Here is an 18746-nt window from a genome sequence, read left to right as displayed (position 1 = left end):
TCCATATGGGCTGCCTTAGGTGCATACTTGGTAATCATCTGTAGATAAGGCAGCCTCTGCAGGTACAGCAACTGCACAGATCCAAAAAGACTTTATAACAGTAAAAAATGTGAGCCAGCAGACTGCAGCATAAACTATTATATTTATTAGCTCAAAGGCATGAAAAGGAGACAAAACAGACCGGTTTCGGCTGTAAAAATACAAAGCCTTCTTCAGTGCAGTAAAAACATATTCACCTGTTCTCCTTTTTATAGCTTACCACTAAATGAAGCTCCAACTTAGTTAATTAATTATTTAATTGATTGTACTAATTAAAGGTATTCATTAAGCCCTGGTGAAAACAGTGCCCCCAGTTTGAAGATCCATTTTTTTCTCTTTATTATTTAATATCTGATGCCAACCTGATTTGTTTGTTCTCTGTCCAATGATTTTATCAATCACAGTAAAAGTAAAAGATGCATTCTTATGTACCCCAGTATGTTTGTATAAGGCATTCGTAAGCTTCTTGTGTCTGATGTCACTTAAATGTTCAGAGACACTGTATTTTAAAGACCTGGACGTTTGTCCCACATAAGATGCAGAGCAGCTACAGGTAGCTAAATATATCACCCAATCAGTCTGACAGTTAGCAAAAAAGAAAATATCAAATACTTGCCCGGTATTTTTGCTGCTGAACTGGCATGTCTTCATCACCCTTCTGCAGTGAGTGCAATGTTCACAGGGAAAACAACCCTTGAGTTGATCCCCCACAAGAGTGGCTTGTATAGGGTCACCTTTACTTCTCCAACCATGTTTGTAATGATTTAAGAATGAGCCTAAATTCCTGCCTCTCCTGAAAGAAAATTGACATCTGTCATCCAGAAACTCACATATTTTGTTATCTGCCAAACGTATGTTCCAATGTCTATGGACACTATTGAGTAGGACATCAGTATTTCTACCATACGTAGTGACCAGTCAGATGGTTGTCTTGTTCTTAGTCTTGTCCCTATATGTTAAGAGATTTTGCCTGTTACGATTAGTCACCCAATGTCTGGCTTGAAAGATATTCCCCATTTTGTATCCTCTATTCCTGAACCTAGTAGTAAGGTCTTCTTGGTATACCTGATAAGTAGCATCATTTGAACATATGTGTTTCATAAGCAAAAATTGTAATTTTGGGATGTTTCTGCATATATGTGGAGGATGAAAGCTAGTAGCATGGAGAAGGGAGTTATATTGGGTGTATTTGTGATATACTTCTGATGTTAGAGTATGGTCATTGTTCCTAGTAACTAAGACATCTAAAAAAAATATCTTATTGATGTCATATGTAACAGTAAATTGTATACCCCATTTGTTGTCACCTAAGTATCCGACAAACACTGTAAGATAATCAGGGTCCGATCTCTATACTAACCAGCAATCGTCCAAGTATCTTGTCAAAATCTCAATCTCATCTAGATAGATGTTGTGTAAGTTGTCATAGATGAGGTGTTCCACAATGTGGGCCATAAATAAATCAGCATATATGGGAGCGAATGAGGCTCCCATGGCAGTGCCTTGTATTTGTAAGTAGCATTTATTCTGGTAATAGAACATGTTCTTTGTAAGAATGTGTTCGGTCAGACAAAGTAAAAAGGTGTTGAAACCCAGTTGGTACAGCTCTGACTTATATAACCAGTATTCTAATGCTTCCTACCCCGCCCAGTGAGGAATGTTGGTGTACAATGAAGAAACATCAAGGGTGCAGAGCAACCACCCAGGCTCAAGCTGCATCTCTGAGATAATTTTGAAGAATTCCATGGTGTCTTGAATGCAGGCGATAACCTATTTCAGAAGTAGTTTGAGATACTGTGTCAGAAACTGAGATAATGGTTCCGTGAGGGAACCCCTACCTGAAACTATAGGTCTACCAGGTGGATTTTCCAGATTCTTGTGTATTTTAGGTAAAAGATGTATGTATGGACTGGATAGGTCGGGCACCGTGAGGTGATGTAGTGTGTTGTCTGTAATAGTTCCCTCATTCTTGACTGATGCCAAAAACTGGTCAGTTTGTTTCTTGAAGCCTGGAGTTGGGTCCAATGTCATGTGAGTATAATAACGACTGTCAGCTAACTGTCTCGTAGCTTCAGTGTTGTATTGGGTCCAATCCTGTAACACCACTGCCCCACCCCTATCTGCAGACAATATTGCCAAATCATGGTTAGTTTCAAGTTCATGGATGGCATCCATTTTAATCTTTGAGAGATTGTTTAATTTGGTGTGGAATTCCCTAAAGTTAAAATGCAGATCTTTGAGAATGCAATTCTGAAACATTAACACACTGTGATGCATTGATGGCATTAAATTAGATTTGTGGTATCTGAAACCATCCTGCGATTCAGGATTAGTTGCCGTTTGGAAAAATAATCTAAGGTTAAGAAGCCTACAAAATGAAGTTAGATCCTTTTGCAAATGTATCTTCAGACACATAAAAGCCAGGTATAAAATTAAGACCTTTATTCAAAAATTTTTCTTGGGTGGGTGACAAAGGAGAGAATAACATGTTCAATACATTATTCTCTACTATTTCTGTACCATCAGTTTCAACAATCCTTCCATGTTGTCCAATTTTCTGATGTTTCCTGCCCCCTCCTTTACCTACCCCTAAAGGGATTTATGTATTATTTCGTTTGGGGGCTGGAGAGTCTGGGGAATGCTGTGCATCAGGCTCAAAGCCTGATGAGGATTCCTCACCAGAAGTGTCATAACTAGATGAGGAAGGCTTTTTAAGGATGGATCTGGGTCTTTTCCTTTTGGCCACCTTTCTGAGTGTTTGCTCAAGCTTCACATGTCTATTACTTGAAAAAGGATGCCCACCCTCATAGTCAGTTAGATCCCTATGAAACATTTCATTTTTCTGTCTTTTAATTGCTGCTCCAAAGTTAGCAGATCCTGACTGAGTTTCCTGAGACAGGTGTTGTAAGATTCCTGTCCTTCAAATTTCTGAATGTCTGCACACATTTGTGTGATTTCTAATATGTCTTTGTCAATTGTTCTCTCATAAAGAGAAGCTAAAATTTCAATAAAGCTCATACAGGCTCTTTGTTGAGCCACAGCCCATTGTTCTGTAAGGGTGGTATCAATATTTGGAACCAATAGCTGTATAAATACCCTCAACCCCCGTGGTGAAATGCTCTTAGTTAAATATGCCTTGAAAAGCTTGGAATGCCATACATTGGTCCAAAGAGACCTCATACTCTTATTAAGTTTGAGAAACTGTGCTTCACATGTATTTTCTAGGACTAAATCCTCTGGCCCATTTTGATTGGCTGTATTGTCAAGGCTAAAAATGGCCAAATCATCCCTATCTGAGGATAAACCCTGTAGCAGGTTAGTAAGATCCATTGGTGGTTAATAATCAGCACAAAATAATTGCTATCTGTCCCCTAGTCGAACACCAGAAGTTGTAAATATGAGTCTCCAAATTAGGGTAATCAAAAATGCATAAATTTGATCCAATGGTTAGTTTAGAGTCATGCACTGTTATTTTTGATCATATAACTTGAAAGAGAGGCAACCTTTGCAGCAATGCTATGTTCATGTACCAATCCAATATGGAAAAATCAAGTGTGGACAATATTAGCCCCTGCTCCTCTATATATCTATTTTCAAGCAGTGCTAAGTCTCAACACAGTTACTTAGTCAGGATGAATTCATATACTGTTATTTTTGTCATAAAAATCCAAAAGAAGGCAACCCTTGTAGCAATGCTATGTTCATATGCCATATCAATATGAAATGATCGAGTGTGGACAATATTAGCCCCTGCTCCTCAATATGTTTATTCAAGCAGTGCTAAGTCTCAACACTCAGTTAGCAAAACCACATAAATCGATGACTCCACAGTTATAAAATGTACATGTAAAGAGACTTAGGACAATGTTAGCCCCTGCTGTAAAGTCAATCTTCAAAGTGACTTTAATTACTAAGCAGTGCTAAGCCCATAGTCAATACGTACATACTCTCCACCATGTTCAAAAAACATGAACTATGAAAGCCTTTGCCATACATAGATAATAGTTGCCATGCAAAAAAACAACCATGGACCAAGGAAGGTTAATAGTAATAGTCATAGGTAGGTACTAGCCTATCTGCCCGAAGGCATTTATAAGCCTAGCCAGAATGTGTTGGCTTTCGCCGCCCCCTTAGATTAGTACCCTGTGCCTCTGTCCAGCAGAGCCACTGAAGTGATCCCTGGGGTAAACTTTCTGTTTCCTATCCACTCGTCAAGGTTTCTCTTGAAGAGTGTTAGCAAGGAGCTCTGCCTAATGTGGATTGGAATCTTGTTCCAAAGCATGGGAAGTCTCTGTGACAGGAATCTATCCCACCATCACGTCCTATTTATTGTTGTGGTGAGATTTAGATCCCTAGAGTGTGTGGCTCGAGGGGATAAGCTTTTCTTTAGGTGGAGCATGTCCATCAGTTCTGGGTTGGACACGGCCTTGTATATCAGACAGAGATCACCTCTGAGTAGGCGGTATGCAACCGAGTACAGCTGGAGTTTCTTCAGTTGAGCTGCATAGGGCATCTGTCTGAGGCCAGTGATCCTCTTGGTGAAGTACTTCTGTGGTCTTTCCAGCTGTTGCAGATGTCTTGTAACTCTCATAGACCCAACAACCAAATGTTGAATAGGTATTAATAATCTGATAAGTTTAACTCCACCAATATGAGTGTACAGGGGTTTAGGGCCCTCAGTATACTTTGTTTATATTAAGGAATAAAAGGAATAAAATCCTTATTATATAATATTTGGAGACCAAGTCTCAAAGTGGGTCAAAATTCAATTATAGTATATGTGGATTTTGTGTAAATGATGGACAAATGAAATATTGGATATAGACTCATAGGCATCAACTTTAAAAATAAAGGTTGCAGTGTAAAGTGTAAATCAGTGTTGTAGGTTCTCTAATCCCCAGTCCAAAAGACCAATGGTTAAAGGACCAAAAGTATATGTATGAATCATAGGTAATCCCAAGAATATATTTTGTAATAAACAGATGGCTACTGTAGTCATGTCCCACATGTATTCATACAATAATAATTCTCCCTGCAGCTGTTTAAACTGTTCCACATTCATTATCTAGACTAATACATGGAACAGAAACAATTGCTCACAAAATATATACTGTTTTAAGTTCAAAAGCAGATTTGAAAAAAAAATCATCATAATTGGTGAATGTCTGTAGATCAAAATATCAATAATGAGACCAATTGCATTCGATAGCCTCAAAACCTGGTTTAAAATTATTAAACTATGCATCCAAATGCAATATATTAGCAAGAATATTCTACTTATTTACACATTAACAGTTCATAAATTGGGTCCACAATAATTCAAAACGGACCAAAATATGTATTGTGTTTAACTCAAAAGCAGTTTTGTAAAAATAAAAATCCTAATTAGCTAAATATCCATAGCTAAATATGTCAATGATAAAACAAATTCTGTTTATCAGCCTCAAAAACCAAGTATATAGTTATTAAATATGAGTCCAAATCCAATATGTGTCAACAAAGATATTCTGCTAATTTTTCCATAAATGGTTTATAAATTAAGTCCACAATGTTCATCTTGTGTTCAAAAACAAACTGTGTCCAAATAAAACAAAATGGCGACCATTCGACCCTGGTATATACTCGCATTCATGTGTATTACACGTAGTTTAAAGCAAAGCACGTTTCCCAATGTCCTTTTCTACTCAAAAAACAAACCACAGCAAAGTTCAAAAAATGTTGAACATCCGACCCTGTATCTTTGCTTATTCTTCTATGTTTCATGAAAATATGAAAAAATGCATTCCACAAGGGCTTATAGAATAGTTCCAGTGTGATATATTAGCCATGCACCAAAATTATACAAAGTCCCGAACACAGGCCATGACTGAGCAGTCCTGATTCGTAAAATGGCGTTGAATACTTTGCGAGGATACAAAACTGGTTTAGAACCGCTTAATAAGTAAAACAATATAAAGTTAAAGGTGATTCCAGATATAAAATCTCACCTTAAATAAAGTTGCATAAAAAGCCGTAAGACTATATGGTGTCCGATGCTTGCGGTTCAGACATCCGATGTAACTTGTAACCAGCCCTTATAAATCCAAAGTATAAATGATAATTGCCACTTGTACAGTTATTATTGTAGAAATGCTTAAACCTTTTAATACATGCACCAGTGAGTGTACGCTGTTACAAAAAATGGTGCTCAAGTTTCAGCAAGTCCGAAAAACACTTGAACAAATTATAAAACAAAATATGTAAAAATGTGGATCCACGGGTATAACTGAACCCACCTTTTATAGAAATAGTTGTTCAGAAGACCAAGATGATCCTAAAGAAGCAAATAGAAATAGCGGATTTTCACATATAAACTGGAACTGTAGAATGTAAAGTTCCTTTTGCTGTTCAGACAATCCATTCCAGCCCTTGTTTGTAAAATGTCCAATATTAAGATACTGCAAAACTATCCTGAAGTATAAAGGAAGGCATATAACCTTGTTCAAACAAAAATGTTTTGTAGAAATGGCATTCAAGGAACAAACTGTGCACAGTGGTGCAGCGGTTAACGTTGTCGCCTCACAGCAAGAGGTTCTCCAGTTCGATTCTCGGCTGCGGTGCCTTCTGTGTGGAGTTTGCATGTTCTCCCTGTGTTCGCGTGGGTTTCCTCCGGGTACTCCGGTTTCCTCCCACATTCCAAAAACATGCATCTGGAGCATTTCTCCCCGGGCCACCGCTGAAAACAGGCTCTGTGGAACCTAGTCGGACATTCCCGGTCAACAAATGTTAAATAAATAAATAAATAAATAAATAAATAAAACTGCAAGGGATGGACCATAAATATTAAGCTTCATTTAGAAGTATGACCATAATGAATCCTCTTCGGAAATGAGTGTGCCTGATGCACAGCATGCCACAGACCAACAGCAGGGGAAAGAAGGGAATCATCCATAGATAAGGCAGCACCTGCAGGTACGGCAACTGCACATATCCAAAAAGACCTTATAGCAGTAAAAAATGTGAGCCAGCAAACTGTAGCATAAACTATTATATTTATTAGCTCAAAGGCATGAAAAGGAGACAAAACAGACTGGTTTCGGCTGTAAAAATGCAAAGCCTTCTTCAGTGCAGTAAAAACATATTAACTTGTTCTCCTTTTTATAGCTTACCACTTAATGAAGCTCCAACTTAGTAAATAAATTATTCAATTGTCCATACCAATTAAAGGTATACCTGGTAACTCATGGCAGGGCAAGATAACCAACAGCAAAGTGGTTGAGAGGATGGGCCCTACCTACATGTTCACCCTCCCTGAAACAGAGACAAATGGCTGAAAGGGGAGATAGCAAATCAATCAGTCAATAGAGTCATCATATTTGTTTGTGGCTGATTTGACAAGTAACAACAATGAACCTGTACAGACTAGTGGCTTAGTAGCAGGGTACTAAAAGGGAAGGATACTTACAACCATACAGTAGCCTGTGATCCAAAGATAATTGATTTATTTTCATGTAACTAGTCAGCTTAAGGCTACTTTTCATGCCTTGACAAGATGTCGTCAGCAGAATACAATGTAAAGCTATACCCTGTCTGTGTTTAGTAGAGGTGGTAATCAGAAATCTGTTCAGTATGTAGGAAGCAGCTAGGAAATACCCTTTCATAAGCTGCCTATTTATAGCCACTCTTCGATTCCTTTTACAGATATTTATTTTAAAATGAAGTTCAGATGTGAGTTCATTACCTATGATTCACCAGAAGAAGTGGAGAGTTTATGCCAGTCAGAGTTATTAGCCCATTTTATGATTACTTTAGGGGAGGTTGTTGTGTAATCTGTGTCAGTTGCAGCTGAAAAGTACTGGGATTGAGGAGGTTTAAATGAAAAGCAGAGCTGCCAATGACACTTGTAGAGTGTCAAATCTTTGCTGCAGTACCAACCATATAGCAGTCTTATGAGGATAAATACATAACAATCTGGACTCATCTGAATGCTGAGTAACCTAACAGCTGCACACTTGCTGCATGTGTCATATACAAAGGCTGAAAACAGTGGACTAAGCAATGACCCCCGTGGGACCCCAGGGGCACTGGCAGAGGGGTAGGTGGCACGCTTCCATCTGACAACCTGTGATCTTCTTTCAAGGTAATTGTTGAACCAGTGGATAAGCATGAAGAGACAGACCAATATCAGAGACTATGCTCAGAATCATGTGGTAATTGATGGTATCAAAGGCCTTTTATAAATTAAGAAACAGTGCATTGTTAATGGTAACTTAGTTAATTCAGAACATATTGAGTCTATTAAATAAAGCTGACCACAGCATACCTCTCAACCTCTTAGAGCAAGAAATCTGGACAAAGCCACAAATAATGGGGGGACAAAGACCCCAAAATAGGGACACCTTTTAAATATTGCTCTTACAAACTTAGAAAGTTGATAGACTAACAGGATTTGCATTAGCATGAATTTTCTGAAGGATATAATGGCTGAAACTCAAATGCCTGTATTATTTTTTGATTTCAGTCCTCAATGGTTTGCCAGTGATTTGCCAGAAAAACACAATTTTATGAGAAATAAGCCAAACATATGAGGCAGAAATGTGGACAGTCTGCAAAGATCTAGACAGTTGAAAAATATGGACCAGAGCAGCACCTCTGCTAGGTGTCAGAGAATCTATCTGCTTGGCAGATAGGTTGCAAGATACATTTTTGTCCTGAGTATTAAAGATATGAGGATAACTGGGGTAGGAGTACTGGGTTTCATCTTTTATTATTCTGTTAGTTAATTTATTATCTAAAAAAGATAGGCTGTACATCATAATACAGCATATACATTTGATTAAGCCTTCTAACACAATCTGAGATTAAGTCTTAACCCAGCCTGTACTAATTTCTGCTCATGCTCATTTAGGCATACAGATTGACAGGCAGTGAAACCCCGCCCAAGAAAAACAGAAGAGATTTCCACTTAGTTATTTAAGGGGGAAACTTTTTCTGACTGCTGTAAAAAGTCTCCTCAGAATATATAGCTTAGAAGTTGGGGGTGATAGTGTAGGCCTGCTAAATAAGGTGGAGAAATATAAGTAAAATTTAGCAGAAAGAATCAACCAACATCCTAGGTGGCTTTGGTGAGAAGCTAAGGCCAGACCAGTGGAGAAGAGGCAGCATTTAAGATTACAAATGTACATCCATAGTGACTACTCAGATGTGAAAACAGAGATAGAGGAGGTAAAAAAAAAAGAGATACTGAAGAGATTTTAGCTAGGTTTGAATTCCAGTGGAAGAGGATAAAGGGCTTATTTTTTAAGAATTCTTCTTCGTACCAATAATGTCTGGCTGTCAGACTAAGACAACAAAAAACCCAGAGACTGGTATGTGAGCCCTAATAGTTCTGAACTCAGGTCTTAAGAAATATGGTCTAGTTGACATTTTTTAAACAAGAAACATCTTTATTAAATTATCATGTATGACACAAGCAGTCATACATTTTTATAAATGAAAACAAACCATATTGACAGAATTTTAGTTGCAAACACAACCACTGGGTCCGCGTACCCAGTACAACTAATAGCAAAAGACAAAAAATCTTGCTGTAGGTAACAATAAAGGCTGTCCTCCACCTGTACGTAAAAAACGAACTGAACGAAAACAGAAGGAGGGCGGAAGTTCCGACCATCGGAACCCAAGTGAGGGCGAGCAACAGCGTGGTTCTATGTGCAGTGGAAGTACTGTTGGTTTATCTAGAGTAAGTCGTAGGACACATCAAGAGCACCATTTACCCAGCGACAGGGGATTGGATACGTATAGGAACATTGACTTTGAAACATGGCTGGAAAAATCATTTTTGGAGAATTATGTAGAAGCTGAAAGGAGGTTACCAACCAATACTGGATTTAAGGACAAATGCAAACTATTTCAGGTTCAACTTAACGGGTATAAAAACCTAAGTTTGGGCAATTTTTATTTAACTAAATGTATTGAACAAAAAATAGTGCCTAAGGGCCTGAGACTGAACAAATTTCCTAATAATACAGCTAATGACATGGAATTTTTTAAAATTGTTTCAAACATACTTAATGAATGTGGGCTTGCAATCTTGAAGGTTATGATAGAGAATAATGGTAAAAAAATGGAAGTATGTAAAAGGGAAATAGACATTTTGAAATCAGAAATAATGAACGATTTATTGTTTACAGTGACTGAGTACAAAAATATTTTCTGTAAAACACTTCAGGAAGTAGACAATATCATCTCGAAAAATTATAAAAGAAAAATGGAGAAGTTAGAGCGGGATATAGGGGATTATGAAAAGGGAAAGGCTTATTTTATTCACAATTCAAAAAGATATAACACAATAGGAAAACAGTATTATCAAATGGACAACAGGAAGAATGAAACAAACTCATATAACAGGGTAGAACAAAAGAATGACCAAGAAATGAACTATCAGATAGATGTTACTGAAATTGATGGAATAGTTGAACTTGAAGACCCTTTAGAAGTAAGACAGGAGGTGAGGAGGTCAGAAAGAATCAGGAATCGGAATGGGCAGCAATCATATGCAGAAGTGACAGGGAATTATGTAGGAAGATACAATGGGAGAGGATGGGACAGGAGATGACTGAAAGACTACTAACATCAACCCCAGAAAAAAGATTTACTACACAACAACTACATTCATTGTCCCTAGTTACTGGAAGAATTAGTGGATTAGAAAATGAATTAATATTAATGGAAGAATCAAGGCAAGAAGTTACTAATGAAGAAGCACTAAGTAACCCAAATAATACTATTATACATAGTTACAATAATTTCAACATATTCAATTACACAGACATGGAGATTACTCAGGAATACTTTAGACTTTTTACAAAGGGATTCACCTTTGTACCAGCTAGAATACCTAAGATAGAAGAGATAGTGTTAGATATAAAACTGTTCACAAGGAAGCTGAACCTAGCAGTTATATACCAAGATAACTTGACCTATGAAAATAAAGTATTAAAGAAAAGTAGTACATACAACCCCCTCTGCAGCAGGATATACACCATTTTGAAGTATGTACCATCAAAATGATTAGGGATGGATACAAGAAGAGACACAAAATAACAGCTAATCTCTCTGAGGAAGAAAGGACTATTTTAGAACAACTTAGCAATAACAAGAACATTAGAGTTATGAAACCTGACAAGGGGAGGTGGGGTGGTACTGATGGACAGCTGGGATTATACCGAGAGAATGCTAAAAATTTTAGAGATTGACAGTAGGTATCGTATTATTTCCATGAATGAATTGAATACTCTGTATAAAAGAATAGATTTAATACTAGAGGACAACTTGTTACAGGGGCTTATAGATGTGGAATTATATAATTTTCTTAGAGTCCCTAAACCAGTCATACCTGAAATTTTTGGTATTCCTAAAATACATAAGGGTATAGCAGATCCCCCAATGAGACCAATAGTTACATCTAGGGGATCTAAAACCCAACCTCTTGGCATATATGTGGATACCAAGTTAAAAAGGTTTTATTACAACTATGTACACATTCTGATTGATTCCTGGGATTTCCTGAAGAAATTCAGTACAATACCATTTCAAGAAGATTTTTTATTTTTAACAATTGATGTAAAAGATTTGTTTTCTGTAATTCCACATAAGGAAGGTATGGAATGGTTTAAAAAAATAATTGCTGAGTTTAACATGCTGAACCCAGAGGAATTCAGACTAGTCTTGGAAAATATGGAATTAGTTTTAAAATACAATTTTATTTATTTTCAAGGAGACATTTATCATCAACTGGACGGAGTTGCCATGGGTTCAGCATGTGCACCCATCTATGCAAATATAATAATGTTGTTTTGGGAGAAAACATATATCTTTGTGTCAAATTTTCAACAACATATAATAAGGTATTTTTGATTCCTGGACGATATTATTATTATATGGAATGGAGGAAAAGAACTAATTGAACAATTTATGGAATATGTAAATAGTACTACCAACTTTTTGGAATTTACATATGAGTGTAATAAGGATGAAATACATTACTTAGATGTAATGATTATTAAAGATTATAAGAAAAAAGTATATAAATCAAGAATTTTCAGAAAGAAATGTGACTCAAACTCATTCCTGCATTACCAAAGTGACCATCCTTACCATATAAAAAGAAATATAGTTAAAGGACAAATGATCAGAGTATCCAGAATGACAACAGAGTTTTGTGACTTTACAAATGAATTAGATGTTGTACAGGAGATGTTTAAGGAAAGAGGTTACCCCAACAATATGGTGGAAAATACTAAAAAAGAAATAATTAAGAAACGTAATAGTAGATATAAGCCATTATTGGTGAATGAACAGTATGACAAAGGGGTATTCAATAATGCCACTAGTATGGACACAAGTATGAATAATGAGTACGACACAAATAAGGACAATAATATGGAAATAAGTAAAACAATAGACAAGGAAATACCCAGGTTAATTTTAACTTATTATTCTGACATAGGTTGGTTAAAGAAGGGCATTAATGGGATTTGCAATATGTTTAAAACAATGCCCATGAGAATAAACATATTCCAACAGCAATTAAAATACATCTTTAGGAGAAATAGGAACTTGAAGAACATCTTGGAGAAAAAGATGGTACAAGAAAAAGAAGGGGCATCAATAAAGGTGGGCACACATAAATGTGGGAGGTGTGCACAATGCTCATACATTGCCTGTAGAACGGATATTAATATACCCAGCATTAATTTTACAATTAAAAGTCATACCTATACAAGTTGTTACACAAAAGGAGTGGTTTATCTAGCTTATTGTCAATCATGCTGGGGATATTATATAGGCAAGACAGAAAGACATTTGAAAACCCGTATATATGAACATATCAGGGACATTAGCAAAAAGAATGAGAATAATGCACTTTATAGGCATTCAACAACTTGTCAGAATATGGATATAAAATTTTGGATACTGGAGGTAGTGAAACAAAAGGAAAGGAGAGGGGATTGGGAAACTTTCCTGGAATACCGAGAGATGATTTGGCAGATTAGACTGGACTCTTGTGTATATCCAGGAATGAATGACCATATTTCAATCAAACCTGCCTTAAAAATATTGGCATCAAACCTTGTTAGAAAGAAGAAATGAGAAGAAGATTTTATTAATTACTAACAAAATTTGTAGATAGTTAGGTAGTAGTGTATATAGTAATTATGTTGTCATGAATGGGGGGGGTAAAGGAGTAAAGTACATGTAGAGAACACTTTTAGTAACATACCAGGATTATTTCATTATTTAGTGACTATTCCTTGGTATAGAGACATATATATATATATATATATATATATATATATATATATATATATATATATATATATATATACATAAAATATATACAATAACAGCAATATTTATTCCTATATACCTTTTTAACTCATGTATTTATGAAACATTTTATGAAACATTTTATGATATTCAATATATTCATATTTCTTGATTTTATATTAATTACTCTATGGATATTTAATCAACATATTTAATATAGTAGGTGATGAATAAAGACTTGTAAGATATGTTTATATATATAGATTTTTTATTAAGTTAATAGTATATATGTTTTTGTAATAGGGTTTGTCATACACATTATTAGAAATATGAAGAAAATTGTTGCCCATATCAACTGCCTTCAAGATTTTATGGTTTGTTTATGTTTATGTACAAGAATTTACTTTTATGGAAGTATGTTTTTTATATTTTCAATATATATGTACTTTATTAATATATATGCATTTTTAGGTATGTAAGATTTCATGGCAGTATGATAGCTGCAGACAGTGAATGTACAACAGAGTGCATATAGTTAAGGGTCAATTGCAATTAGAATCAATTGTATCCAAGTGACTAAACAATAATTAAGCAATAATTGATTAAGTATGTGTGTATTTAAACAGAATTAATGTGTTGAATTGTAGATTCTGATGAAGTCTCACGATAGGAGACGAAAGCGTGCTCAATCTATTTTATTATCAAGACGGTGTGGTTAAATAAAGTGTTTGCCGGATTTTGGATATATCCTTTGGTCAGTTCGTTTTTTACGTACAGGTGGAGGACAGCCTTTATTGTTACCTACAGCAAGATTTTTTAGAATTTTAGTTGCAAACATTATACATCACAAACCATATTGACATAAGTTTAGTTGCAAACATTATACATCACTTATAATCTATGCATTTGTCAGTCAAACATTACATAGCTCATTCAAATCTTGCCTTCTTTTAAACCTCATTCCTGCTCTGCATGCATTATTCCCACAATTCCCATTTTTTTTTTATGTAACCTGCTCCTACCCTTTTCTAAAGATCCCAATTCCAGTTGTATCTCTGGTACTATATTCACTACTTCTAGTACAGTTGGTTCAGAATTTAATTTCCATTTTTTAGTTGCTTTTTTGGCAGCCACCATAATTAGACTCAGCAAGGCCTTACTATGCCTAGGCAATTCCAACTCTGTTATCATATCTCAAAAATAATTTTCTTATTTACACCAGTTTGCTCATACAACATCTCTAAAATAGTAGTCTGCAGGTAATTTTTAAAGTCTGCCAGCTCATTAAACTAGCAGAAAATATGTTACTAATTACCTCTTTCTTCTCTATCACTCCTGCAACATTTGCTGTATACCTGAGGAAAAAATCTTTGGATTCTATTTGGGGTATAAAAATACCTATGTAAACACTTCCAAGCAAAGATCCTAAATCTTTTAGACTTTGTTGAATATCGGGAGACATACATATATCCCCCATTGTTTCTTTGTGAATTGCTTATCCAATTTCTCTTCTAACCTCCTCTGATTCATTCTTATAGTGATTATGCAATGTTTTATATGCTGTACTAATTATTCTTTTTTAAACAGCAGCTTCAGTTCTAGATTCTACTAAAAACTTTACCATTGCTGTTCTTTAACTTAGCATCTCCCTATTTCTTTCTCTTTGCCTATACTCTGATATCAATCAACAGGGAAGGCAATATTTTGCCTGCAGTCCAAATATTTTCTTGGCCTCTTACCATTCTATCACCTTTCCCTCTCTAATTATTTGCTCCCATTATATTGGTTATTTTGCCAGTTTTCTCCAATAAATTCCAGCCCCCTCTTGCCTATTGTCTGTATCCCTAATTGCAGTCATCCCTATATGCAAAATCTCCTTTCTTCATTCCTGTGTTGGCTTAGTTCTTAGAATACTTTTTGCTACTTTATGAATATAATATTCTGTATGGCTACTGTTATCCTCCTGAAGGATCTGCATCCAAAATTCCATTCTCTGCTTGTTTCTTGAGTTTCCCCGCTGCCTCATCACCATCCCTTTCCACATTGAATTATACATTTTTGCTTATAGGTTCATAGGTTCATACTAGGCTATCTGCCCTGGGGCAATTATAAGCCTAGCCCGATTCTGTATGGCTTACGCCACCCCTTGATTTGAGTATACTGTGCCCTTTTTAAGGTTTAGTTTACTGTGCCTCTGTCTAATAGTGACACAGGAGTAATCCCTGGGACAAACCTACGATCCCCCATCCACCTATCAAGATTCTTCTTGAAGAGATTCAGTGAGGTGCTCTGCCTCACATGAACTGGAATTCTATTCCAGAGCGAAGGGAGCCTCTGAGTTATGAACCTGTCCCTCCAGCACGTTCTATTTATTTCTGTACTGAGGTTCAAGTCCCTCGAGCATGTGGCTCTAAGGGATTTAGATTTACTGAGGTGGAGCATGTCCATTAATTCTGGATTTGACATAGCTTTGTATGTCAGGCATAGATCGCCTCGAAGTAGGCGGTATGCAACTGAGTAGAGCTGGAGTTTTTTTAACCGAGCAGCATATGGCATCTGATTGAGACCCTTGATCCTCTTGGTGAGATACTTTTGGGGTCTTTCTAATTGCTGCAGGTGTCGGGTAAGGTACATCCCAAAAGGGGCATTGTATTCTATGATTGGCCTGATGAGGGATGAATAAAGGGGCACGATTACCTCTCTTGATCTAGATGTGAAACCCTACGTGATGAGGTGGGCTATGTAGAAGGTCTTTCTAACCACTTTGGCAATGTGGTTTTCAAAGGAGAGATTGCTATCAATTTGGGTCCCCAGGTCCCTAATAACTTTCTCTGTACTTAATGGGTTTCCACCTATGTGGTAATTTGTGGGCACATTGTTTTTGCCAAAGGGTATGACTATACATTTTTTGGCATTTAGCTTTAAACCATGGCACTGGCACCGGTTATCTGTCTCTGTGAGACCTTTTTGAAGGATGTTTGTGTCAGCTGGAGAGTCGATTATGGCGCCCAGTTTGCAGTCGTCTTCAAACTTGGTGAGCCATAGTCCTCCCACGTTTGTCTGTACCTCGAAAAAGTATATACCGAACAAGAGTGGTCCCAGGACAGAACCCTGTGGGATGCCACTTGTGACCGGTTTCGAGTCTGACATGGCTCCAGCAACTCTCACTCTGTGAGCTCTGTCTTTGAGCCAGTTTGCGACCCATCTTGTGACATAGGGGTTTATATTTAAGCTGGATAGCTTATCTATGATGCCCAAGTGGGGTATTGTGTCAAATGCCTTTGCAAGGTCCAGATAGGCTGTGTGGACTGCCTTCCCTTCATCTATGGCTTTGGTGACTATTTCAAAGAAGTCAACCAGGTTCAAAAGGCAGGATCTGCCCTTGACAAAGCCGAACTGGGTAGGATCTAGTGTCTGTAGGTCCCCAATGTCTTTGTTTATGAGCTCCATGATGATCCTCTCCATAGCCTTGCAGACTAAGCTAGTCAGGCTTATGAGGCGATAGTTTCCAGGGTCCGTAGAGGCTCCAGCTTTGTGAAGTGGGACCACTGTTGCTGTACGCCATTCTGTGGGCACATATCCTGTAGTGAGGCTGAGATTGTATAGCTGTTATATTTGAGGGATTAGTTCCTCTTGGAGTTCATGTAGGACGCAACCTGGGACGCCATCTGGTCCCATGGAAGCAGTGTTTTTTGCTTTGGAGAGGGCAGCCTTCACCTGAGCATCAGAGATGTTTGGGAGGCAGCCCTCTGCCGGGATAGATACTTGCTCTTTTGGGGTGGAGAAGTTTGCACTGAACCTGTCTGCCAGGATATTGGCGATGTCTGTGGGTTCAGTGTATTTTTGTCATTTAGAATCAACTCAGAACAAGTCTGGGAGTTGCATCCCAGGTTCCTAACATAACTGAAAAAGCCTTATGATTGTCTTTGGTGTCCTGTGCAATTTTTCTCTCGAAGCTGGCCTTGAAGGATTTTATGAGGGATCGTAATTTTTTGCTAGTACTGATCAGAGATGCCTTCCCTATTAGGGATTTTGCTCTATCATGTAGTAGCTTCCTCCTTCTGTTGTACAGTTTATTTATGGCAGGGGTCCACCAGACTGGACGCCTGCCTTTGGATGATTGGGTCTTGGTTTTGTTTGGGATAGCATGATCCATGCATTCCTGGAGATGCCCGTTGAATGCGTTTATATAGGATTCTGCAGTTTGGGCCGTAGTTTCCACTGGCCCTGGGGCCTTGAAGGATTCCACTTCGGTTTTGAGAAGTGAGAAGTTCGCTTTTGAGAAATTTTTCACTGTGGTTTTCTGGGCTGGGGGTGTGGTCGGGATGTGGACATCCAGTGAAATTAATTTAAGGTCTGATCTTACCAATGAGGGATATACTTCTGGTGTGGAGCATAGAGTCCCCATGTTGGTAATGATCAGGTCTAGTATATTGCCCCCTCTTGTGGGAGTGGTGACTAGTTGTTCCATAGCATTTGAGTTTATAATTTCCAGGAACCTTTGGGCTAAGGTGCTGGGGCTTGAGTAGTGCTCCCAGTCAATGTTTGGGTAGTTGAAGTCGCCCAATATAATGGTGTTCGGAGAGATCTTCATGTTCTCCAATGTTTTCAGGAAAGCCGAGTGGGATTCCTGACTTTGAGAGGGTGGTCTGTAGGATGCTATAAACTGAAAAGCAGTCTTGCCCACTGTTAGTTGCACATGGATGGTCTCCGATACTTCGTGCAATGCCATAACCTGGAGGTGTGGATATCCTTGATAAATATGGAAACTCCCCCTCCTTTTGTGGTTCGGTCCGGGTTTTGGGGCGAAAAGCATGATATGAGGTATAGCCTGGTAGTGCTGGGGTGCTCTCTGGAGCCTTGAACCAGGTTTCTGTCACTGCACAGATATCGATGTTCTCCATACTGAGGAGAGCTTCGAGTGCATGCATCTTGAGGTTAAGACTTCTGGCGTTAAGCAGCATTACCCTTAGTTTCTTGTTCCTTGTGCTGTCTATGGGGGTGGGTTTGACTTTTGAGCCTTGCCTAAAAAAGGCACTATGGGGGTGGCAAGAGCCCTTGCCAATATCCAAAAGCCCAGTGGTGACAGGTGCAAGCCGTCCCTAGCGAAGCAACGTGGCTTGTCGAGCATGTCATCCCAGGCTGGCAGACACTGGATCCCCTTTGAATGACACCAAAATTTTAGCCAATTGTTAAAATTGATCATTTTGTCTTTGTACTGTGGCATCATTCTAGGTGAGGGTAAGATGCTGCTCAAGGTCAGGGTCATACCAGCCTGGGCTACATGATCAGAGAGCTCCTCTATGTCTCTTTTCATGTAGTCCAGGGAGGTATGTCTCAGGTCATTCACACCAGCATGTACAATGACTGAGTCATATTTGTATTTGCTTTGGAGT

General features: G+C 37.7%; 1 protein-coding gene across 1 annotated transcript in view; it reads left to right on the top strand.

Annotated features, from left to right (window-relative positions):
• The window catches only part of LOC122792394, a 431766-nt gene that overhangs the window by 12064 nt on the left and 400956 nt on the right, over positions 1-18746 (top strand). The window contains exons 3-4 of the mRNA XM_044060182.1: positions 9612-10528; positions 12274-12472. Of these exons, the coding sequence (XP_043916117.1) occupies positions 9612-10528; positions 12274-12472 (1116 nt within the window). The remainder of the gene's footprint in view (positions 1-9611; positions 10529-12273; positions 12473-18746) is intronic.

Source organism: Protopterus annectens, chromosome 1.part2 (assembly GCF_019279795.1).
Source record: "Protopterus annectens isolate FY-2018-M chromosome 1.part2, PAN1.0, whole genome shotgun sequence".
In the NCBI taxonomy this organism is placed as follows: Eukaryota; Metazoa; Chordata; order Ceratodontiformes; family Protopteridae; genus Protopterus; species Protopterus annectens.
The sequence above is the reverse complement of the archived record's forward strand: the minus strand, read 5'-3'. Positions and strand labels throughout refer to the sequence as shown.